This window comes from Salmo salar, chromosome ssa12, assembly GCF_905237065.1.
Source record: "Salmo salar chromosome ssa12, Ssal_v3.1, whole genome shotgun sequence".
In the NCBI taxonomy this organism is placed as follows: Eukaryota; Metazoa; Chordata; class Actinopteri; order Salmoniformes; family Salmonidae; genus Salmo; species Salmo salar.
Window position 1 is genome coordinate 51526163 of NC_059453.1, and position 25713 is coordinate 51551875.

Sequence of the window (25713 nt, forward strand, 5' to 3'; positions counted from 1 at the left end):
AAGGGGATAATTTGAATAGAAGCAAGTGTCTTTTAATCTATTCCCAAAAAAATCTTAATATGCATTTTGACAAACAGGCAGAAAAGTTAGCTAGTGCTTTACACTGTGCATATGCTATGAGATAACACATATTTATTTACAAACAGACATGGCCAAATCATAGGCAAATTAAAACCCTTGTCACTCTGTCATATGAAACATTTACATTTTAGTCATTTAGCTGACGCTCTTATCCAGAGCAACTTACAGTAGTGAATGCATACATTTCATAAATTTTTTTCTCCATACTGGTCCCCTGTGGGAATCGAACCCACAACCCTGGCATTGCAAACACCATGCTCTATCAACTGAGCCACACGGGATGAAACAACTTTACACCACCGAATTACCATTTAATTCATTACGTTTTCTATGACTGCAACAACAACCAACAGTTGTTCTTTATTTTAAACCCAAAGTTACAAGCTAACTGTCAATGATGGAAAAGATAATGTCCCCTTCAACTTTTCCATCATTCAAATTCAGTCATGAAAATGTAATAGAAAAGGCTGTGAAACAAAATACCCTCCAACATAAGGAATTGTACCTTATCCAAGACTATGCAGGATTTTCAGCTGGCACTGGACTACTGGTAACCGCAAGGGACACGGATGAGTCCATTAATGAGTCCATTACCCCAAAAGCTGGGTAGAGGGGCTCAGTGAATGTGGCCTGGAATGTGTACAGGTGGGTCATGGTGTCAGAGGAGACACTGTAGAAGGACAGAGTGCCATCTGGCCAGTCCAGATACACTCCTACTCTCTGGGGATCGGGTCTGGTGGTTGGGTAAAGAATATGATTCTCTTTCTTATTGTGGCGGGCAAGGTAACGGTTATTTTCTTCGAAGAACATACACCAAGACCTGTCCATGGCTCCCAGCTTACAATCTGTTGCCTTTCCCCACCTGCTAATACATTTATATGCCACTCCTATGTCACAATTCCCAATCAAATCTGCCTCCCCGTAATGCCGTTTGGTCAGAGGCTCTCTACACAGCACCTGTGGCATTTCCTCAAATCTCTGTGGGTCATCAGGATATGTCTGTTCTTCATCCACCCATGTCAGCTTTCTGTTTTCCTCAATCAGTGAGATATATTTGTTTGCTGTGTTTGGGTCCAGCGTGACTTCAGTGGTATCTGGACAAGCAAGAGAAGTCAAAGGAGAGAGAATCTTATCAGAACCAGTGGGTCAATAGCAGTTGTATTGAATTGCAATATCATGAGCAAAGACACTTACACTTCTTAAGCAGCTCCGGTTTAAACCACAACTCTTCATTTTGGTTCAAACTGTAGGAGAGGCAAAATAACAGTTAGTGACTGACACAGCCTGTGGTGTAAGGACACTTGCCTAGGTATTAGACTCATTACAATCTACCTCAACTGGGTTAACCCTATTGTTATAGTTGTTTACAGGTTTGCCTACGGGCTGGGAGACCCTGGTTTGAGTCCCGGATGTTGCCGTTTGCTACAGTATGTAGAGCAGCAATGAAGCAACACAATATCAGGACCGGTCTGTTCTCAGACCAACAAGAGAAATGCAGTGATTCCTCAAACAGTCAGTTATGGCAGTGGTTACAAGACTGGTGCACAAACAAAGTATATCATTACAAAAGTCGTAGATGCTTCATTATATTCAGTAGCTGTATAAAGCTGCACAGCTGTTTACTTGTCATGAATGTTTATAATGACTGGTATATGCCCAGAACCATTCTGTTGATGGTGAACAAGTCCGGCAGGGGTATATAGAAAAGCAACTTTTTACTTAATGACAATTTTCTGGATGAATATCCATTTCAAATATATTGTAATTATATGTAATATTTCATAGAAATCTGGAGAGAGTGGGACTCAAGACAATTTTTGCACAGTTAGCATACTTGAGTTTATCCAGTCTACAGTGTGGATCCGCCAGTCTAGCAGAGAGCAGCTTCACTCCTGAGTCTCCTAGGTGATTGAAGCTCAGGTCCACCTCTCTCAGATGGGAAGGGTTAGACCTCAGAGCAGAAGCCAGAGAAGCACAGCCTTCCTCTGTGACGCTGCAGAATGACAGACTGCAGAGAGAGGTCATGATTTTACAACCAGACTGCTGGAGGTTGAGTGCAGGGCCTTGAAAGCCTTCAGAGTAGGCCTTTGAATACTTTCCGAAGGAACCGTATATTCTGACCCCTTGACTTTTCCCACATTCCCCACTCCCCCCATCAATCTGTTACACTACCCCATAATGACAAAGCGAAAACAGGTTTTTAGAAATGTTTGCTAATTTATTAAACATTTAAAATGGAAATATCGCATTTACATGTATTCAGACCCTTTACTCAGTACTTTGTTGAAGCACATTTGGCAGTGATTACAGCCTCAAGTCTTCTTGGGTATGACGCTACAAGCTTGGCCCATCTGTATTTGGGGAGTTTCTCCCATTCTTCTCTGCAGATCGTCTCAACCTTTGTCAGGTTGGATGGGGAGCGTTGCTGCACAGCTATTTTCAGGTCTCTCCAGAGATGTTCACTTGGGTTCAAGTCCGGGGTCTGGCTGGCCCACTCAAGGACATTCAGAGACTTGTCCCGAAGCCACTCCTGCGCTGTCTTGGCTGTGTGCTTAGGGTCATTGTCCTGTTGGAAGGTGAACCTTTGCGCCAGTCTGAGATCCTGAGCGCTCTGGAGCAGGTTTTCATCAAGGATCTCTCTGTACTTTGCTCAGTTCATCTTTCCCTCGATCTTGACTAGTCTCCCAGTCCCTGCCGCTGAAAAACATCCCCACAGCATGATGCTGCCACCACCATGCTTCACCGTAAGGATGGTGCCAGATTTCTTCCAGATGTGACACTTGGCATTCAGGCCAAAGAGTTCAATCTTGGTTTCATCAGACCAGAGAAGCTTGTTTCTCATGGTCTGAGAGGCTTTAGGTGCCTTTTGCCAAACGCCAAGTGGGCTTTCATGTGCCTTTTACTGAGGAGTGGCTTCCGTCTGGCCACTCTAACATAAAGGCCTTGAATGGTGGAGTGCAGCAGAGATGGTTGTCCTTCTGGAAGGTTCTCCCATCTCCACAGAGGAACTCTAGAGCTATGTCAGAGTCACCATTGGGTTCTGGTCACCTCCCTAACCAAGGCCCTTCTCCCCCGATTGCTCAGTTTGGCCAGGCAGCCAGCTCTAGAAAGAGTCTTGGTGGTTCCAAACTTCTTCCATTTAAGAATGATGGAGGCCACTGTGTTCTTGAGGACCTTCAATGCTGCATACATTTTTTGGTACCCTTCTCCAGATCTGTGTCTCGACACAATCCTGTCTCGGAGCTCTACGGACAATTCCTTCGATCTCATGGCTTGGTTTTTGCTCTGGCATGCAGTCAACTGTGGGACCTCATATAAACAGATGTGTGCCTTTCCAAATTATGTCCAATCAATTGAATTTACCAAAGGTGGACTCCAATCAAGTCGTAGAAATGTCTCAAGGATGATCAATAGAAACAGGATGCACCTGAGCTCAATTTCAAGTCTCATAGCAAAGGGTCTGAATACTTATGTAAATAAGGCATCTGTTTTTTAAAAACTTGTTCTAAAAACCTGTTTTCGCTTTGTCATTATGGGGTATTGTGTGTAGATTGCTGAGGATTTTTTATTTATTTAATCCATTTTAGAATAAGGCTGTAACATTTCAAAATGTGGAAAAAGTCAAGGGGTCTGAATACTTTCCGAAGGCACTGTATATAACACAAGTTTAAAAAAAGTATTATTGTGAATATTATATTTCTGTAAATGTAGGCATCTCTCCCTTTGTCCCCATGTATTTCCCACCTCAGTATCTCCAGTTTACAGTGTGGATTTCCCAGTCCAGCAGAGAGCATCTTCATTCCTGAATCCTGTAGGTCATTGTTACTTACGTCCAGCTCTCTCAGGGTAGAGGAGTTTGAGCCGAGAACTGAGCCCAACGTGTAACAACATGTTTCTGTCAGAGAACACCGACTCATCCTAAATGAGAAACGAAGATACATAAAGACATAACACACGATATAATAAGATATTAACAGGTAAAGTAAAAAAGTGAGAACAAAATCACAATCATTCTTCAGACCTCAGTTTCTCCAGTTTACAGTGTGGATCCTCCAGCCTAGCAGATAGCAACACAACGCCTGAATCATTCAGTCTGTTGAAACTCAGGTCCAGGTGTTTTAAGGCCCAACCGGTAACTTCTGTGCCCCCTGTGGTAATACAATAAAATAGAAAAACGATGAAGGATGAAAACGAAACTTACACAACAGCACAAAAAGCAAACAAAGGCCAATTTATGCCAACCATTGCACAGTTTACAAGGCATGCATCAGGCAATACTTTCGACACAAAATCAAACTTACAGATTGAGTCTGTAGGTGGTGAGCTCACTGGCATTAGAGCAGTAATCAAAGATGTACAAGACGCTTCTGTGAATTTACAGCTTGAGAGTCTACAAAGAAAGAGATATCAAGTGATTAAAACAGGTTGTCTTACTCTATTATTTATTTATTTCAGCAAAGAAAGCATCTGTGAACATGAACACAAAGCATGTACACATTTAATGACATGCTTTCATTACTGTGCGTGCCCATTACTGTTTCATTTCTCAAAACATGCTCTCAGGGTGACAATTTGAAACTTTGTTGAACAGTTTGTAAGAGTCACTCTTTGGGTTGTTATCATGATATCCTATCTGGACCTCTCCAAAATAACTGACCTTAGTGTTTCCAGTTTACAGTGTGGAGGTTTCAATCCAGCAAAGAATAACATCTCTTTGTCATGAAATGCAATATTACTCAGGTCCAGGTCTCTCAGGGGTGAGTCTGCAAACTGGAGAATGGAGGCCAGTAATTCAAAGCACTGACTTGTGAGTAATGCCAGACAATGCCAGACAATCTGCAAGAATAGAGAAAATACAACTCACATAACCTGTGATGTTATGTTACGTCAGGGTCTCTTAACCACTGTATTGTGAATTATTTGGATTTTCCAGGTAAGCCACTGAGAAATGAAATCCCAGTGCTCCTAACTAAAAAGGTATTTTAAAAAAAGTCCCTCAGCATTGCAAACATTTCAATTTATGATAATACAAATCTGAACAAGTTGCATATCATAAAAATTGGATAATACTTATTTATAATGATGTGGTATGTGTGAATTCTGCATTAATACTTGCATTGCCTTTCTGCAGTTTCTCACAACTGGAAGCAGTCTCAGATGACCTGTGATACCTGTGTTGTAATTATTTATGTCCAACTCATCCAGCACCTCCTCTGACATTTGAAGCATATAAGCCAGTGCTGAGCAATGAGGAGCCGAAAGTTCTGTTTCCGCTCGATTTTCTGACTTAATGTACTCTAGAATGTCTTCTTGTACTGAATTGTCTTTCATCTCAGTCAAGCATTGGAGAAGGTTGATGAATCTTTCGGGTGAGTAATCCCCTAATAAAACACATCCTGATCCATAAAATATTTCCTCATTTTCACAACAGATTCAGAGCCATTCTCACTTTGTGGCAGGAGGCCTTGTAAGAGTTTCTGAGTAGTCTCCAGTGAGATGCCAACAAGGAATCGGAGAAACAGGTCCAGGTGTCCATTCTTACTCTGCAAGGCTTTAACAACTATCATCTGCAGAAGCCCGTGCAAGGGAAGCTCATCCAAGGGGCATTCTTTTGGCTCATTTTTCAGGAAAGGCTCCAGCTCCTTGACGTTCTTTGTCACACAGCAGTGGAACACGTACAGAGCAGCAAAGAACTCCTGGATACTCAGATGCACAAAGCAATAGACCTTCTTTTTGTACAACACAGACTCTTCTTTAAAGATTTCTGTGCACAACCCACAGTACACTGCAGCTTCACTGACATCAATGCCATACTCATTCAGGTCCTTCTCGTAGAACATGAGATTGCCTTTGTTCAGGTGCTCAAATGCTAGCCTCCCCAGTTTTAGAATTAAGTCTTTACTTGATTCCAAGATCTTCTGTGCATCTGCCTTATTTCGCCCCTGATACTTTTCATTTGCCAGGTTTGTCTGAATGAGTAGAAAGTGAGTGTACATCTCAGTCAGAGTTGTTGGGATATCTCCAATCTCATTTGTCATCATCATTTGTACAAGGACTTGGGCAGAAATCCAACAGAAGACTGGGATGTGGCACATGATGTAGCAACTCCTTGATGTTGTAAGGTGTGAGATTATTGTGCTGGCAAGGTTCTCATCACTTATTCTTTTCCTGAAATATTCCTCTTTCTGTGGGTCATTGAAACCCCGTACTTCGGTCACCTGGTTGATGCACTTACGGGGAATCTGATTGGCTGCTGCTGGTCGTGATGTTATCCAGAGGAGAGCTTTGGGAAGAAGATTCCCCTTGATAATGTTTGTAAGCAACACATCCACTGATGAGGTCTTTGTAACGTCAGTCAACCTCTTGTTTTTATGAAAATCCAATTCAAGTTGGCTTTCATCCAGACCATCACAGATGAACAGAACGTTACAAGCAGCAAATGTCTTTGTGTCTTCTATCTCTGCAAGTTCAGGGTGGAAGTCATTCAGAAGTTCAGAAAGACTGTACTGGTCATCTTTGATCAAATTCAGCTCACGGAAAGGAAGAACAAAGACGAAATCCACATCCTGATTGGCTTTTCCTTCTGCCCAGTCTAGGATGAACTTATGCACCGAGACCGTTTTTCCGATTCCAGCGATGCCTTTGGTCATTACAGTTCTGATGGGTCGGTCTTTTCCAGGTAAGGGTTTGAAGATGTCATTGCAGTTGATTGGAGTGTCTGTTGTTTTTTTCCTCCTGGATCTTTTCTCAATCTGCCACACTTCATGTTCATCATTCACCCCTTGACTTTCTCCCCCTGTGATATAGAGCTTGGTGTAGATCCGTTCGAGAGGAGTTTCATAGTCTGTGTTTCCCTCGAAAACAAATTGAAACTTCTCCTTCAGACTGGCTTTATGCTCCTCTTTAACTCGTTGCATCACATCATCCACTGCAAGGAAAAAGGAATATAAAAGCCAAAAATAAATAAAGATAAATCTTTCGGGGTGACATTTCCGTAGTGCAAAATTATTGTGCAAAGTGCAAAAAATAATGTTAACCTTGTTTTAATATTGCCTTGTGATTTACTTGGAAAGGTCTTCTTTAAATTGTATTGGAGGATCGCAGCCAACTGAAAGGTGCATACACCGCCACCTACTGTACTGGAGTGTGAGACCGGTCACAGCCTCCCAATACATCGATATTCTCTTATCTAACCCTGTGTTTCTAACCAAATCAAATAAACCCCTACAAACCTTACTACTTCCATCCCCCCACCCAAATCCCATCCCTGCCCAACCCCTCTGACCCTCGCAAACTAACTCTCTACATAATACAATTCACAACATAATACTACACGTTCAACCGTTTCTTTTACCATCTCACATACCAGTACCATGGTTCCCTATCAATTTAAGAATAATTCAATACCATATGTCCTAATCTCATCCTAGACAACATAACGTACTCTTTTCTGTTACCATTACATTATCTCTCGTACAGATTTCCTTGTTTTATAAAACTGTCTCCCCTTTACCACTTGCATCCCATTTCCTCTGACAGCAATCCAACAGTGTTTGATATGAATGTTTTACTCTCCTCTCCCTAATTGCACCTGTAGGCCTATATCCACAAAATTATTTTTCAGGGCTTTCTTTGCTATTTTATCTACTATATCATTCCCATTGACTCCTGTATGAGCAGGAATCCAACAAAACTGAACCTCTATCGCATTTCTTGTTAACCCTAACATCGTCATTATTTCTATCCATAAATCCACACGTTCTAATTTCCCAGATCTTAGACTGCACAAAACTGATGTAGAACCTGAACATATTACTGTTCTTCTTGGTTGCCCCTCCTCTAGCCATTGCAATCCAACAATTATAGCAACCATTTGTGTTGCATATACAGATAAATCATTTGTTGCATGGATTAACATTGAACTCAGGAATACACCCGCTCCAGTCTTCCCATTCATGGAATCCTTTGAACCATCTGTGTACACTGCCAAGCAAGTATAAAACTGGTTACCAATATATTGATCCACTATTGTTCCTATATTTTCTTCAAACCACTGTTTCTTTTCTTTGACCAGGCTAAGATTAACATATGGCTTTGTATAAAACCATGGTGGCACATTTCCTATTGCCACAGATGGCCCTATATCAAGGTCCCGGAGTCCATATTCATCTACCCTTTTCCCAATCTCTGGGCCAAATCCCCTCTTTTGATATTGTTTATATACCCAGCAGTCTTCCAATACTGCTAGTGTAGGATGATCTGCCTAAAACGTTTCTTTAACAACGTGCATTAGAAAGAGGAGAAGAAGAATATTTTTGCTATTTTCACAACCAAAATTATGCTCGCAGTAGCTGGCGGTGGTGCGAAAGGGCTGGGTTTTGATGAATAAACAAGTTGTCGGTGTATAAAAAAGTGCTCCATGGCCAAATATGTGGTTGCATTAAGTTGTGTATTTACGGTCTTATGTGTTGCGTTGTCATCAACTCCAATTCGAATGTTAGTCCATTATAGCCTAGTTTGTTAAATAGCCCACAGAAATAAAATGTAGGCCTATCCCATATTTGCTAAATATGTTGAACATGTTTGGAGTCCACATTGTTCTAAGTAATTGCATGGCTTCAATTTGGAAATATATTGTTAAACATAGCATTTGCACTAGAGGCTGGTGGGAGGAGCTATAGGAGGAAGGGCTCATTTTATTGTCTGGAATGGAATTAATGGAACGATGTGTTTGATACCGTTCCATCGATTCCATTCCAGCCATTACAATGAGCCCATCCTCCTATAGCTCCTCCCATCAGCCTCCTCTGATTCACACTGACATAGGCCTACTGTAAAAAGATTTGTCTGAGCCATGAAAATGCCAAACGTTATCAATGAGCAAGATTACATTCAATATTGATAAGACCTAAAAAGACACCGATAATAGTTCTAATCAAATTCTAATAAAATGAGAGCCAATTTTAAAACAAGTTATGTCTAAATAAAGTTACAGGCACCATAATTGCTCCCCGTGGGCATATAATACTAGGCCTAAGACAACATAAACGGAGGGTTTTTTCCGACAGGTTCAGTGCCGAACCTGGCATAAAGGGGTGGAAAATGCTAGTGCACCAGTTTTTTTTTTACATGATAAAATTGTAAACTAACGTGCGTTTAACACTTGCGCCTCCTTAGCGCCAGCCGAAAATACAACGGAATGCCTTCAACTGAAATGGGTCTTCCGCACCTTCTGTGTTCTGTCCATATTCTGTTACTGTTGATAAGCGAGGCATATTTCAGGTCATTTTGAGCCCTTTGTGGAGAATCAGCTACTGCTGGAATGGCTACTTATGGCATGGCCAGCCTTAGGGTTTTATAAGGTATAGATAGTCCTCACTTTAGATCATTGCCTGCAAAAGACTTAACTAATGATTAGCAAATACTTTGAAAGTAACCCTATCAGTCATCAATTGCAGTATGTATTGGTACGTTTTGATGATAAATATTTATAAAAACACACTCATTAATCATTAGTGAATTCGGAATATGTGGGACATTTGTGTCTTCTGTAACCTCTTCAGACATCTATCCAACATATTAGCCCAGCACATTAAACATTTCCCAAAATCCTGAAGATGTTTCATAACCACACACACACATTTTTTAATATCATATTCCCAGGAGGCATGACACACCCATTTGTGTACACTGAGTCAAGACCCTATTTTCAGATCGCATTTGGTAGACTGGGACAGCAGGTTAGATAATCTGGGACACCATTAGTATAGTCCTAAATGTACCCAAATGACAATTCAATTCAATTTTGTGTGATTAGGAAACATCTGAGGATTTGTGTTGAGCTAATATGTTGGATAAATGTCTGATAAAGTTACAAAAGAAAGAAATGCAATAAGTGTCATTTTCTGGATTCACTCAAATAACTAATTTAGCTACTCCACGCTGTCCTACTTTAGCTAGTAGCGTGGAGTTGCAATAACAAGTCATTTATATCTGGTCAATAAATGATTTAGAAAGTATGAAAATACAATTATCAAACACTTTAAAATGGATCTCATTAATCATGAATAAATCATTTATAACAGTGTTGATAAAATACTGTTTATGAATATCTTACAAAAATGTATACAGGAATAATGCTTAATAAATTATGAATAAACGAACTAATCCATTATAAATGTTTTATTACCAGGTGTTATTATAAAGTACTACCACGATGGGTTCTTAATTTTACTTTTGCATGACATAAACACTAACAAAATATATTGTGAAAAAGAAAATAAGGCTTTAGATGGAGTATACAGTTTTTCTTCCCTTCATAAAAACAAAAAAATTTGGCACCTTACCCTTGTTTTCTGACACTGCTTTGCACAGCCTGGGATGTGTCTTCTGGAAATAAATTTAAAAAGACAATGGAGCTTAAGCCCCAATACAGCACATGATATCTACTGTACAGTTCTTTGTGTAACTTGATTGAATAGTGCCATCCGTATGACTAGAACTGTAGGATCTTAATTTGTTCACCCTTTTGCTGCTGGAAATGTCCTGCACAGCGGGAATTGCAAACTTAGTGTATTCAAGGTTTAAAAAGGCTTCTAAAGTTTGTAATTTCCACTTTACAATTTCAGACTTTATTTGCCCTAACTACAAAATATCAACCCCTACAAAAATGTCAATTTATTATAATCCACATTTCCTGTTGCTAAAGGATTATTTTCCTGCTGTGAGAAACTGGTCAAATCTGTACATAAGAGCACCAAACAACTGACCTCTCATCTGAGCTTGCAAAGTGACATTGATGTTTACAGAGCCTCCTACATTGGAGTTTTCAAAATGTGGGACAACGTTAACGCCTCCAGTGTGAGCTGCGATGCAGGTCGGGAGAGGTGCTGGTCTGTGCTCCTCAAAACACGCTTTGAAACAAAAAAGGAATTAGACTCCACTTGCCAACAGAATCTCACATCATATGGTTTGCAACTTTTCGGATAGATCTCGGGTTCTCTTAGAGCAGTAATTCCCAACTCCATTCCTCCAGTATCCCCAACAGCACACATTTTTGTTGTAGCCCTAGACAAACTCACCTGATTCAGCACGTTAAAAAAAAGTAACCTTCATTTAACTAGGCAAGTCAGTTAAGAACAAATTCTTCTTTACAATGTCGGTCTACCCTGGCCAAACCCGGACGACGCTGGGCCAATTGTGCGCCACTCTAAGGGAATCCCAATCACGGCCGGATGTGATACAGCCTGGATTCAAACCAGGGACTGTAGTGACGCCTCTTGAACTGACATGCAGTGTCTTAGACCGCTGTGCCACTCGGGAGCCCTCGGCTTCATGATTAGTTGAGTTGAATCAGGTGTGCCTTGTTTTTTTTTACCCCTTTCTCTCCCCAATTTCGTGGTATCCAATTGGTAGTTACAGCCTTGTCTCATCGCTGCAACTCCCGTACGGACTCTGGAGAGGCGAAGGTCGAGAGCTGTGCATCCTCCGAAACACAACCTAACCGCTGTCGTGGACGAATCAGAATTAGTTGGGTAACATAGATAATTAAGATGTTTTATTAGTATAATATGCTTATTTGAGGTACTTGTCATTAGAAAGTGTCCACTGGACTCTGGTGTCTTTTCAGTTGCATGTCTACCTTAGCTGGGGCTCAGACACTTGGGGCCCAGAGAGGGGAGAGGTCAGACTTGTCGTCATGGGAATGTGTCTTTACCTATGCTTAAACCATGTGAAGGGATGGCGTGATTACTGGGGAACCAATGACTTGTCTCCACAATGTCTGTGAGCAAGTCACACCCTCCTTTTCCTTATTGTGGGGAGGTTTATGGCAGTGTCTGGGACCATGGTCTTTTAGATCTCACACTTATCCTGTGATAATATATGGCCTAGAGGCTCACTCCCTCCAGTGAGCCTGTCCAGGAGTGGGGTCAAGAGGGGGTTTGCTTGAGATGGGAGTATCTAGAGTTGACAATTGATATATGCCATTGGATGAAATAGTTCTGTTCAATACCGTACCAGGGAGGGACAGTTCTAAGGAGACCAGATACTGGGCTATACCATTAATCCTGTTGACATAGCAGTTACTGTCTGATGAGTTTTATGGATATCTGTCATACAAAACGTAACCTTTGTGAACTGTTACTAAGTATCTGTGGTTTGTCAATGTACGTTGAAGGGGCTGTATCGTTGCTATAAAAGATCCCTGTAGCCATTCTGCAATCACCTCATTAAATGATTCATTCGAGAGAATGCATTATTGGGGGACAAGAACTTTTGCAAATGTATCTTAAGTATTAAAGATGTAGTTTTAACTCGGACTGGTGTGTTTGTAAATCCTCATTTGGTAATGCGGAAATTAGCCACCACATTTGGCGACGGGGGTGGGATGTGAATCTTCACTTGGTGATCGCTCCTGATGACCTAGGTAAATGGTGCACGAGGGATCCCTCAAACTTGGGATCTCAGGGAGACCACACTTCGGGAACGAAGCAGATGGACCCACCTTTGATCTGAGAGGCAGCGAGCCGAGTGGATACCACATTTCAACCTTTTTTTTTAAAGAAAGAGGTGAGCAAAACACACTTGAAGTCGAGTTTTTAGAAAAGCCTCTGTTACGTGAGCTCTGAGTGTGTATTCCTTTGTGAGGGGGGCACCTTGGAGGCGTAAACAGGGCCGAGTCAGAGGAGAGCAATCTGAGAGTTTGCGGACTCAATGATACTCTGCCACTGGTCGGTTGCGGGCGACCTAGAGCCGTCCTGACACTGAATTGATCACAGTGGGGATTGGTGCGGTCTGTGGGGGTGAGGGGCCAGGGCGACTGTGTGTTCTGTGTGAAACATGGTACTTGGTGAAGCCCTATTGGAATAAGGACCTAGTTCTGAGAATGTCTGTGTGACTGTCTAAGTGACCCTCAGAGGTGGTGAATTCCAATTATTTTAAATGTGCTAGCCAGGTATGCCCTGGGTTACTCTGTGTGAGTATTTTGTTAAAGTTACCACTAGGTAATCTTTGTAGGAGCGTTCTGTGTGAGCGTGAGTAGGTTTACTCTGTGTGAGTAACCTTTCAATTATGTTCTGATGTTCTGTGTGAACATCGGACCAGTTCTGTGTGAGTATCGGGCCAATCCTGTGTGGGTGATCCTTAAAGTTCTGTGTGAGTACCTAAACGTTTCTAACGTTTTATATGGATTTTGTGAAAATATGATAAATTGTATGTGTGTGTATAATCGATTACTAGAGATTTGATAAAGTAATGCTGAGAATATAATTAGATACAATTGAAACCAACCATTCGTAGACATACGTAGGTTTTGAGTTGGTATCTTTAATGGATAATTTGATAAAGATGAGGTTTTAAGCGTTATTAAACAGTCTACAATGTTTGGGAAATTGTGATCTAGAAACTGATTGGAGTGTGTCCACTTTTGGTTATCTTACCCTAATGATGTAACTATAAATGCTTATTGTATTATCCCCGTCTGGGTACAACAGTTGAAATAAAAATGCCCTTAAGGTCTGAAACTATTTTATTTTTCCTCCCAGTATGAGAGGAGTTGTTGGATTTATTGAATACACCGTTTTCCATAAAGTTGGAGCGAATTAAGATGGAATCTCGACGTAATTGATAAAGTCGGACAAAGCCTAGGGTATCCATCAAACTAATTATCATTGGCTGATTTTAATATGATGAAGTAAAGTAATTGAAATACGTTGAGAAAACATAATCTACTTTTATTAAAAGGCGCAAGATCTGTTTCCTAGTCTATGAATGTTGATTTTACTCTTTGCCTGCTAATCTATTCATTTGGCATGTGAGAATCATCGCCGGAGTAACGCTTGGACTTTGAAATTAGGGCTATTTTCTGGGAATTGTCTCGGTAATATGTGCCTGATTTTACGACTACAGACAATTGTAAATGGGTTTATTTGCTGGGAGTCTGGTTCAATTAAATAGCATTGGTGGTACAGGGGTAGAATTGTCGCCTGCCACGCAGGAGGCCAGGGTTATCCTAGCCCATGCACCAGGGGACTGATTATAATTCTACTATTGATATGTTTTGCCTGGAGAGATACGGTTGCTAGCGTTTGTTTAAGATATAAATGTAACGTTTCTGATAGCTTGATTAGTTTAAATTGAAAGGCTAATTCATTAGAAAATAATAGCGAGGGAATTTTGATATGATACTGTAACGACCCTGGGTTTATAAGCGCAGAAATCGACCCTGCCGGGCGAGCATGCTTTTGCGGCAGTCGATAGCGCGCCGGACTTCGGGCTAGAAGGTCAAGGGTTCGAGACCTGCTCCCTGCTGTTTCATTACGATACGTTGTCTGTTGCTGGAACTGACATACAGAGAAAGAGTTGAATGAAGTATTTTATAAGTATGGCGATTTACATGTTATTTTTAAAGTCTTGGATATTTCATAAGTGTGAAGCTGAAAGTGAAGAGGAAGTTGTAAAGTTTGGGTTTAATCTTACTATAGAGGTAAGGCAGAACGTTGGTTGAGTAGTGGGTTCTATTTTTGCTTACGGGTAAAACAAAAGATGAGAAGAGATGGTTATGTGAGCTGAGCTATGCTTGGGCTATGTTTGGCTGGAAGGAAGGATTTTGTGAAGGCGGAGGTGTTGCTAACATTTACGATAGCAAATTTCAATTTACAAAAAAAAAACAATGACGTTTTCGTCTTTTGAGATTCTAGTCATGAAATCTATGCAGCCTACTCACTCACTTTTTATAGCTACTGTTTACAGGCCTCCTGGGCCATATGCAGTGTTCCTCACTGAGTTCCCTGAATTCCTATCGGATCTTGTAGTCATAGCAGATAATATTCTAATTTTTGGTGACTTTAACATTCACATGGAAAAGTCCACAGACCCACTCCAAAAGGCTTTCGGAGCCATCATCGACTCAGTGGGTTTTGTCCAACATGTCTCTGGACGTACTCACTGCCACAGCCATACTCTGGACCTAGTTTTGTCCCATGGAATAAATGTTGTGGATCTAAATGTTTTTCCTCATAATCCTGGACTATCGGACCACCATTTTATTACGTTTGCAATTGCAACAAATAATCTGCTCAGACCCCAACCAAGGAGCATTAAAAGTCGTGCTATAAATTCTCAGACAACCCAAAGATTCCTTGATGCCCTTCCAGACTGCCTCTGCCTACCCAAGGACGTCAGAGGACAAAAATCAGTTAACCACCTAACCGAGGAACTCAATTTAACCTTGCGCAATACCCTAGATGCAGTTGCACCCCTAAAAACTAAAAACATCTGTCATAAGAAACTAGCTCCCTGGTATACAGAAAATACACGAGCTCTGAAGCAAGCTTCCAGAAAATTGGAACGGAAATGGCGCCACACCAAACTGGAAGTCTTTCGACTAGCTTGGAAAGACAGTACCGTGCAGTATCGAAGAGCCCTCACTGCTGCTCGATCATCCTATTTTTCCAACTTAATTGAGGAAAATAAGAACAATCCGAAATTTCTTTTTGATACTGTCGCAAAGCTAACTAAAAAGCAGCCTTCGCAAATGGAGGATGGCTTTCACTTCAGCAGTAATACATTTATGAACTTCTTTGAGGAAAAGATCATGATCATTAGAAAGCAAATTACAGACTCCTCTTTAAATCTGGGTATTCCTCCAAAGCTCCATTGTCCTGAGTCTACACAACTCTGCCAGGACCTAGGATCAAGGGAGATACTAAAGTGTTTTAGTACTATATCTCTTGATGCAATGATGAAAATAATCATGGCCTCCAAACCCTCAAGCTGCATACTGGACCCTATTCCAACTAAACTACTGAAAGAGCTGCTTCCTGTGCTTGGCCCTCCTATGTTGAACATAATAAACGGCTCTCTATCCACCGGATGTGTACCAAGCTCACTAAAAGTGGCAGTAATAAAGCCTCTCTTGAAAAAGCCTCTCTTGACCCAGAAAGTATAAAAAACTAATCGGCCTATATCGAATCTTCCATTCCTCTCAAAAAATTTTGAAAAAGCTGTTGCACAGCAACTCACTGCCTTCCTGAAGACAAACAATGTATACGAAACGCTTCAGTCTGGTTTTAGACCCCATCATAGCACTGAGACTGCACTTGTGAAGGTGGTAAATGACCTTTTAATGACGTCAGACCGAGGCTCTGCATCTGTCCTCGTGCTCCTAGATCTTAGTGCCGCTTTTGATACCATCGATCACCACATTCTTTTGGAGAGATTGGAAACCCAAATTGGTCTACATGGACAAGTTCTGGCCTGGTTTAGATCTTATCTGTCAGAAAGATATCAGTTTGTCTCTGTGAATGGTTTGTCCTCTGACAAATCAATTGTAAATCTCGGTGTTCCTCAAGGTTCCGTTTTAGGACCACTATTGTTTTCACTATATATTTTACCTCTTGGGGATGTCATTCGAAAACATAATGTTAAATTTCACTGCTATGCGGACGACACACAGCTGTACATTTCAATGAAACATGGTGAAGCCCCAAAATTGCCCTCGCTAGAAGCCTGTGTTTCAGACATAAAGAAGTGGATGGCTGCAAACTTTCTACTTTTAAACTCGGACAAAACAGAGATGCTTGTTCTAGGTCCCAAGAAACAAAGAGATCTTCTGTTGAATCTGACAATTAATCTGGATGGTTGTACAGTCGTCTCAAATAAAACTGTGAAGGACCTCGGCGTTACTCTGGACCCTGATCTCTTTTTGAAGAACATATCAAGACTGTTTCAAGGACAGCTTTTTTCCATCTACGTAACATTGCAAAAATCAGACATTTTCTGTCCAAAAATGACGCAGAAAAATTAATCCATGCTTTCGTTACTTCTAGGCTGGACTACTGCAATGCTCTACTTTCCGGCTACCCGGATAAAGCACTAAATAAACTTCAGTTAGTGCTAAATACGGCTGCTAGAATCCTGACTAGAACCAAAAAATTTGATCATATTACTCCAGTGCTAGCCTCCCTACACTGGCTTCCTGTTAAGGCAAGGGCTGATTTCAAGGTTTTACTGCTAACCTACAAAGCCTTACATGGGCTTGCTCCTACCTATCTTTCCGATTTGGTCCTGCCGTACATACCTACACGTACGCTACGGTCACAAGACGCAGGCTTCCTAATTGTCCCTAGAATTTCTAAGCAAACGGCTGGAGGTAGGGCTTTCTCCTATAGAGCTCCATTTTTATGGAATGGTCTGCCTACCAATGTGAGAGACGCAGACTCAGTCTCAACCTTTAAGTCTTTACTGAAGACTTATCTCTTCAGTAGGTCCTATGATTAAGTATAGTCTGGCCCAGGAGTGTGAAGGTGAACGGAAAGGCTGGAGCAACGAACCGCCCTTGCTGTCTCTGCCTTGCCGGTTCCCCTCTTTCCACTGGGATTCTCTGCCTCTAACCCTTTTACAGGGGCTGAGTCACTGGCCTACTGGTGTTCTTCCATGCCGTCCATGGGAGGGGTGCGTCACTTGAGTGGGTTGAGTCACTGACGTGGTCTTCCTGTCTGGGTTGGCGCCCCCCCTTGGGTTGTGCCATGGCGGAGATCGTTGTGGGCTATACTCGGCCTTGTCTTAGGACGGTAAGTTGGTGGTTGGAGACATCCCTCTAGTGGTGTGGGGGCTGTGCTTTGGCAAAGTGGGTGGGGTTATATCCTGCCTGTTTGGCCCTGTCCGGGGTATCATCGGATGGGGCCACAGTGTCTTCTGATCCCTCCTGTCTCAGCCTCCAGTATTTATGCTGCAGTAGTTTATGTGTCGGGGGGCTAGGGTCAGTCTGTTACATCTGGAGTATTTCTCTTGTCTTATCCGGTGTCCTGTGTGTATTTAAATATGCTCTCTCTAATTCTCTCTTTCTCTCTTTCTGTCTTTCTCTCGGAGGACCTGAGCCCTAGGACCATGCCTCAGGACTACCTGGTATGATGACTCCTTGCTGTCCCCAGTCCACCTGGCCGTGCTGCTGCTCCAGTTTCAACTGTTCTGCCTGCGGCTATGGAACCCTGACCTGTTCACCGGACGTGCTTGTTGCACCCTCGACAACTACTATGATTATTATTATTTGACCATGCTGGTCATTTATGAACATTTTAACATCTTGACCATGTTCTGTTATAATATCCACCCTGCACAGCCAGAAGAGGACTGGCCACCCCTCATAGCCTGGTTCCTCTCTAGGTTTCTTCCTAGGTTTTTGGCCTTTCTAGGGAGTTTTTCCTAGGGAGTTTTTCCTAGCCACCGTGCTTCTTTCACATGCTTTGCTTGCGGTTTGGGGTTTTAGGCTGGGTTTCTGTACAGCACTTTGAGAATATCAGCTGATGTACGAAGGGCTATATAAAAATAAATTTGTTTGATTTGAAGTATGATGCCGTGGAACTTAAAATCAGATATCACTTGGAACTTTTCCCCTGATAAATAGACATCTGTCTCAGGGGCATCAGTGTTTTCTTTGTGAGGAACATGCAGACTGTGTTTTGTATTTTATTGAGATGCAAACATGAGTCTCTGAGCAACTTTGTCATCTCAACCATTACAGAAGTGAGTTTTTGTGTAGGTTGTTTGTTAATTGCATGCATTTATCACTGTATCATCTGCATACATTGGAACTTCAGACCCTGTACAGACAGAAGGAAGATCATTAATGTATGAGCTGAACAGTATTGACCTTTGGGGGAAATGTAAACATTGTGTATTATGAGTGGAAAAAAAGTTAGTTTTGATTCTTACGCTGATGAGACAGCACACATTTTTTGAAAGGTTTTAGATTTGTTAAACAAGGATTGTTGTACTAAATTTATGCAACAGGTTGAAATGATTTGATTGCTAGAAAGAGGTTATGGCTTTGTTTACTGTTTATTTTTGGTGTTGTTTTCATTTAATTAAACATTGTATTGTCTGATGTGTTTGAGTAGGATTCTTTCCTCCAGGACGGATGAAAGTCAACTGAAGTATGTATGTTAAAGGCGACATGAGAGAACACGTCTCAAACTACATTTTATTAAATGCCTGGGATTAAATATTGCTGAACAATCCAAAGGTGAAAAAGCTATCACATATTTGTTGGACATTGGTCTAGTAATGATACCAGGATAATTGTATCTAAGGGTCAATTAAGCATGCATATACATTGATGCAGATTAAAACTAATGATGAGGGAGTACAGTGGAATTATCATTAGGTTTTGTTTGTAGTTAACGTTTGGGTTTCTGAATCAGTTGTATAATGACTGCTAAAGAAGTGTTTGTGTTTTTCTTTGGGACAATGGGGATTTCATTGTCTATGTTTCATGGGGCTATAATCTTGGGTGAGTGAGATTGAGGCCGTAAACTACCAAAATGGAAAAGGCCTGGATTTGTTTTGTTTGTTTTTACTTTAGGGTTTGCAAATACCCATACACAGGGGTGGAAATCCCGGGGGGGGACGGGGGAGACACGACCCCCCCATCCTGGGAAAAATATGATTTGTCCCCCCCCAATATATCACTGAAACATAACTATGTAATTTAAATAATATTAATAATACGCAATGAAAGCAATTGTGCTGATTATAGACACTTAATAGCGCGTTTTTAAGTTTCAAAAGATTGCAACCCCCCCACCCTTTGCCTCACAATGGTTTGATCCACTGCCAGTTCCTTAGCTTGCTACGTAACTGACGTGAGGTTAATCCAGTCAATTGCGCACACACACTAGCTGAATATGCAGAGCTAGCGCGCAAATATTAACTATTAAGCTAGCTAGTACCTATTCCATTTGTGGCGTCGTCAAAGATGGAATCAGCATGCAGATGATGTAAGTTAGTGCTTCAAAGTCCCTGTGATAAGGTTAGCGATAAACTGAAATCCAAACTGAACAGAACTACACTCTCTTCTACCATTGTCTTAAATATATTTAATGGTCTCGTTGCAAAAGCTAAATTGTCGCAAGTGAACTTTTATTTATTTATTTTATTTCACCTTTATTTAACCCGGGTAGCAAAAATTATAGCAAACACCACTGAAACTGAATTGGTGCTCGCTAGCTTTGCAAATTCAGCTATTGTTGGAAGCCAGCCAATATGAAACAAACTATTAAAATGACAAAAGGTTGCAGCATATGTTGTGTAAATGGTGAACTCATACAGCTGTCAAATCTTGTCATTTTAATCCGTTTCACATTTGCTAGCTATGTTTTAGATCGAAGCCCAAATAGAATGATTGAAGATGATAGAAGCCCATCTCCTACTGTAAATAACCTACACACTGTGTGTGTAGCCAGCCAGGTAGAAAAATGGCAGAAAAATAAAAGACGTACATCAGAGTATTTTTCAATACACCAAAACGCATAGTAAGAACCCTAGTAGCCTAATATCTCAAAGACTAGTTGATAAAATGTTCATAAGAAAGAAATTAAATTCTAATGGAAATGTTTCACAATGATGTCATTAGGCAGAGCAGGCAACAGATGGCACACAGACAGCAGAGTTGGGGACAGATATGCAGGGACAGACTGGCAGAGACAGGGAGTCTCAGGTAAGTTTGTTGAGTCTTTGTTTGGCAACATTATGAAAGGTTCTCCATTTTTTTAACTTGTAAAATAGGAACATAATTGGAAAATGCCATGGATACCCCCACTCTCAACTTAAACTGGTGACTGAACTAAGATTTGTTAAAGGCAATGGTATTGCTGTTGTGATTAGTTGTGTAGTTTTGGGTACCGGTAGTTAGGAGTACATCAAACACCTTATTTCTTTGGTTCCTCAATATACATTTACCATATTACAATGTAGGCTATGTGTTACAGCACTACTTTTGGTGTCCCCCTCAGGAATTGCTCTTGAGAAAATGTCATGTAATTGTCCCCTCCAAAGTTGATATCAGATTTTCGCCAATGCCCATACACAACACATTTGTTATTGCTATTTGTTTGTGTTGTTAAAATAGTATGTTTGATTTGTTTTTCTATTTCCTGTGGTATTGGTGAGTTTTCCATTTGACTTAGTGCTAAGATATCTTAAAGGGGTATACACATGGAATATTTGGACGTTTTTTTCCCCTGAGTTTTAACTAAAGATGTGGATTCTTTTGTTAATGAAACGTCCTGGGTAACCTGTGATACAACATGTAGAAAATGTTTGACGTTTTTACATTTTGTTGTCTAAGATAGTAAGAAACATTTCTGTGAAGGGGTGGTTTGACTTATGACCTTTGTCAGGGTTTTCCTGTGTGGTCTGATCGGCCTCATGGGAAAGCCATTTGGATAATACATTTTAGGTCATTTGTTATACTGATTTCAAGGTAATTCGTGAAATGTATAATTATGATGGAATTTAAAGTTCTTAGACATATTTGTAATTTGGACCTATGTGATATAGGGCATTGCCTTTCACTAAGGGTAGGCTGCTTGAAGTCTGTTTTCCTATGACCATATGGGTAAATCATTTTTTCTTTGTGGAGGTTTTCAGAGTTGTGATTTTCATTTGGTTATGTTATTTGACATTTTGATTTGTAGTAGTGTTTTTTTATACATTACTCTCATGGAGAGTCATGTGTTAAAAAAAATGGGGGAGGATACAGTCCTTTGAGGGTTTGGATTCAGTTCTTTGAAATTTGGATTGAAGTTTACACACCTTGAGTGATATGTGAAGGAGTGTATTGTTGTGTTGTTTGTTCTGTTCTATTCCTGATGGGTTATAGGTCTAACTTCCTGATTCTGTGGCTCTGCGATGGAGTTGAAATTGTGATGGGAAGTATTAACCAATGTGAAAGAATAATTTCAACAGAATGTGTTGTTATTCTCTTTCAATAATGTTTAGACATTTGTATTAAGAATAATTGGTAAAAGTAATAATTTATCATGTAGTTAATGAACTGAACTAAACTGTTGTTCTGATCTGTTCTTTCGAGGTTATCATGAAAAGTGACATCAGACGGTATCTTAATGCATGGAAGAGATAATTGGACCGAAAAGTGTGTGTACCTCAAACCCCCTCTAATTGGCTGAAGGAGTGACGAAGGCGTTGAATATGGCCCTGTCCGAACCATTTCTACTGAGAGGAATGGCCGAGCCAGCAACCGGTGTACAGTTTCCGAACTAAGATATCAACTGCTTTTCTCTCATGTTTCTCTCAGGAGTGTGAGAGGAGTCCACGTGGAGTGAGCATGGGGAAAGGTGCTGTTCTAAACTATTCTTATGTTGCTGGTATATTGGTTGACGAATGGACAAGACATAATGGGCATCTAAGGTGAAACATTGACATTGGGACATTATAATGGGTCATTCACTTTGAACTTTAAAGTTATCTGAAGAAGAACGAAGAGGACGCCAGAAGAATCAGTGCCTGGAGAGAGGGGTTTGGTCAACTGTGCCCATAACTGTTTAGACTTTTGGGGTATCAGGTTGATGTAGAGGTCTACACCACGTAAAATTATAGTAATTTAGATTAAGAATGCATTGAGATACTGATCTGTAGAATAATCGTGATAAAATTGTTAATAGTAGAAATTATTGGATAATTATACTGGATGTTAAAATGAATGGACATTCTGCTAATATTGATGAGTGTTTAAATTTAGTTTTTACTTTGAGTGATAAGACAAATTTGAATCACTGAGCAATGTCATTTTGAAATTTTGGTTGGATAATTAACTGAGTTCTAATTATGATTTTATTTGGAAATTGAATGAATTTTAAAACTGAAGGATTGATTTGAGTTGAATATGTTAAAATCTAAATGGGTGAAGAAATTCATGTATTAGAGATAGATTGTTTTGATTGTTGTTATGAACTAAAGATGTTGAGGTTATTATAAGCATGCCATGGGAGAATGACATGGGTGAACTCTGATCTGGAGAGTGAAAATGATCCTAATCTATTTGGATCTATAGGCATTGCCTTATAAATAGTGGAATCATGATGCGTGTCTTGGGTCATGTTCATTAGGCACCAAGGGGATACATTTTATTTTAACTACGAGTCACTACCTGGATTTGTACAACAAGATATGCTAATTATAGTTTCTGGGATGGAAATAGTCATTTCCAACATACTATGCTGATCCATTTGAGTGTGATAGATAACTAAAGATTATTGTATTAAACTCCATTGGTGCATGCACTGCATTATGCATTCATTATGTGCTTTTCACTGTCTATGGAAAATATAGCTTTGAATCTCATAAACTGTATGCATTTTTTGTTTTTCTTCATGGGTTCGTGCAGGTGACTGTGTATCTTAACCTTCCCAGACAAATTGCTAGAGTGTTTAGTAAATGTTGGGGGATGGTAATAAGAGACAGTGCTGAGTTTCTTGGGATGTTATGTGCAGGAACCCCATGCAATGAGTTATTGTTTTGTGATTTTTGGTTTATGTAGAATATATGTATGTTCTATGTGAATGAATGTTCTTAAATCTGGTGATTTTCTTTTAAATTGAGAGGGGACACAGAGGGATGACTGTCTTTTCTGTTGTGATGAAGCCTGTGTTTAGACACTGGTTCCGCTGTAACGTTACTGTTCTGATTCTCTAGAAGGGACGGAGTCCCTTGAGAGGGGAATGTCGTGGACGAATCAGAATTAGTTGGGTAACATAGATAATTAAGATGTTTTATTAGTATAATATGCTTATTTGAGGTACTTGTCATTAGAAAGTGTCCACTGGACTCTGGTGTCTTTTCAGTTGCATGTCTACCTTAGCTGGGGCTCAGACACTTGGGGCCCAGAGAGGGGAGAGGTCAGACTTGTCGTCATGGGAATGTGTCTTTACCTATGCTTAAACCATGTGAAGGGATGGCGTGATTACTGGGGAACCAATGACTTGTCTCCACAATGTCTGTGAGCAAGTCACACCCTCCTTTTCCTTATTGTGGGGAGGTTTATGGCAGTGTCTGGGACCATGGTCTTTTAGATCTCACACTTATCCTGTGATAATATATGGCCTAGAGGCTCACTCCCTCCAGTGAGCCTGTCCAGGAGTGGGGTCAAGAGGGGGTTTGCTTGAGATGGGAGTATCTAGAGTTGACAATTGATATATGCCATTGGATGAAATAGTTCTGTTCAATACCGTACCAGGGAGGGACAGTTCTAAGGAGACCAGATACTGGGCTATACCATTAATCCTGTTGACATAGCAGTTACTGTCTGATGTGTTTTATGGATATCTGTCATACAAAACGTAACCTTTGTGAACTGTTACTAAGTATCTGTGGTTTGTCAATGTACGTTGAAGGGGCTGTATCGTTGCTATAAAAGATCCCTGTAGCCATTCTGCAATCACCTCATTAAATGATTCATTCGAGAGAATGCATTATTGGGGGTCAAGAACTTTTGCAAAAGTATCTTAAGTATTAAAGATGTAGTTTTAACTCGGACTGGTGTGTTTGTAAATCCTCATTTGGTAATGCGGAAATTAGCCACCACACCGCACTGCTTCTTGACACAATGCCCTCTTAACCCGGAAGCCAGCCGCACCAATGTGTCGGAGGAAATGCTGTACACCTGGCGACCGTGTCAGCGTGCACTGCGCCCGGCCCGCTACAGGAGTCGTTAGTGTGTGATGGGACAAGGGCATCCCAATAGTGACGGGCATTCCGGCTCTTTTCAGTGAGGCAGCTCGTTTGGCTCAGCTCAACAAAAAGAGCCCGCTCTTTAAAAAAAAATGTTTTGTATTTTTTCAAGTCAAACAGTTTGCGATAGTTTGACTATGATTGGTGTTAAAACAATTCTAATTAAATTATTAAATGAAATCATACTCTACCTTAACCACAATGCATTTAAATATGCATTGGTTTGTTGCGAAATAGAATGCTATTAAACATTTGCATTTAAAGTATAACTTTTTAATGTATATAAACAAAGTGCATATAAATGTAACAATACAAAACTAATACAATCTGAACAACATAATATTAGAATATTGCACCATATCAAAGAAAAATAAATAATGTGCAAAACAGCAGCATCCCACTTAAAACATTAAACAGGTCCCTCTTTTCTCTCTCTTCTTTATTGCCATGTTATAACCAGAAGCACACAGCAATGCTGACCATATTTTGCTTTTATGAGAGATTTGCATTCAGAAATGCAAGCTGCCTCACTTGAGGGGCTGGTGCAGTTTCTTCTCCAAATAGGATCGGACTGCCATTATGGCATCTGCTAAGGGATTCCTTTGTGCTGCATCCCCAGTTGCTCTCTCATCAAACAGCATCCAAACAGCAGACGTTTGTGGCACTACTGCTGGTGCTTCTGCTCCCTCTTCTTCCTGTTGCCCTGGTGCCTGAGCCAGCTGACTGCTGGGGCTGTCCCTCCCTGCTGCTGAGGTTATTCTTTGAAGAGCCTCAATCGCTCTGGCATCACTGAAGGCTAACTTCTTAAACCTGGGGTCAAGTGTAGAGGTTTCTGATAGCACGTGATTATATTCCATTCTGTGGAACTTTCTGTCCATTGATGAACATAGGGTGTCCATCAACTCTGTCACATGTCCTGTGGTAACCTCCCATTCCTCCTGGGTCAGAGCATCAACAGGTGCATTGACAATGGCCAGGGTAGAGATGATGGCATCCTTTGACTCAAGAAACCGCTTGAACATATAAAATGTTGAATTCCACCTTGTAGTGCAATCTTGTTTAGGCCTCAGCTCAGGCATCCCCATCTGGCGTTGTGTAGACTTT

At 40.7% G+C, this 25713-nt stretch overlaps 1 protein-coding gene across 1 annotated transcript in view; it reads right to left on the bottom strand.

Annotated features, from left to right (window-relative positions):
• Positions 1-7: 7 nt before the first annotated feature.
• LOC106565182 (NACHT, LRR and PYD domains-containing protein 12-like) overlaps positions 8-25713 on the bottom strand; it is a 29023-nt gene continuing 3317 nt past the window's right edge. The window contains 11 exon segments of the mRNA XM_045692118.1: positions 8-1175; positions 1276-1325; positions 1916-2089; positions 3826-3999; positions 4103-4229; positions 4383-4471; positions 4739-4941; positions 5158-5472; positions 5475-7009; positions 10429-10470; positions 10851-10994. Coding sequence (XP_045548074.1) covers positions 598-1175; positions 1276-1325; positions 1916-2089; positions 3826-3999; positions 4103-4229; positions 4383-4471; positions 4739-4941; positions 5158-5472; positions 5475-7009; positions 10429-10470; positions 10851-10994 — 3431 coding nt within the window. The 3' untranslated portion in view covers positions 8-597.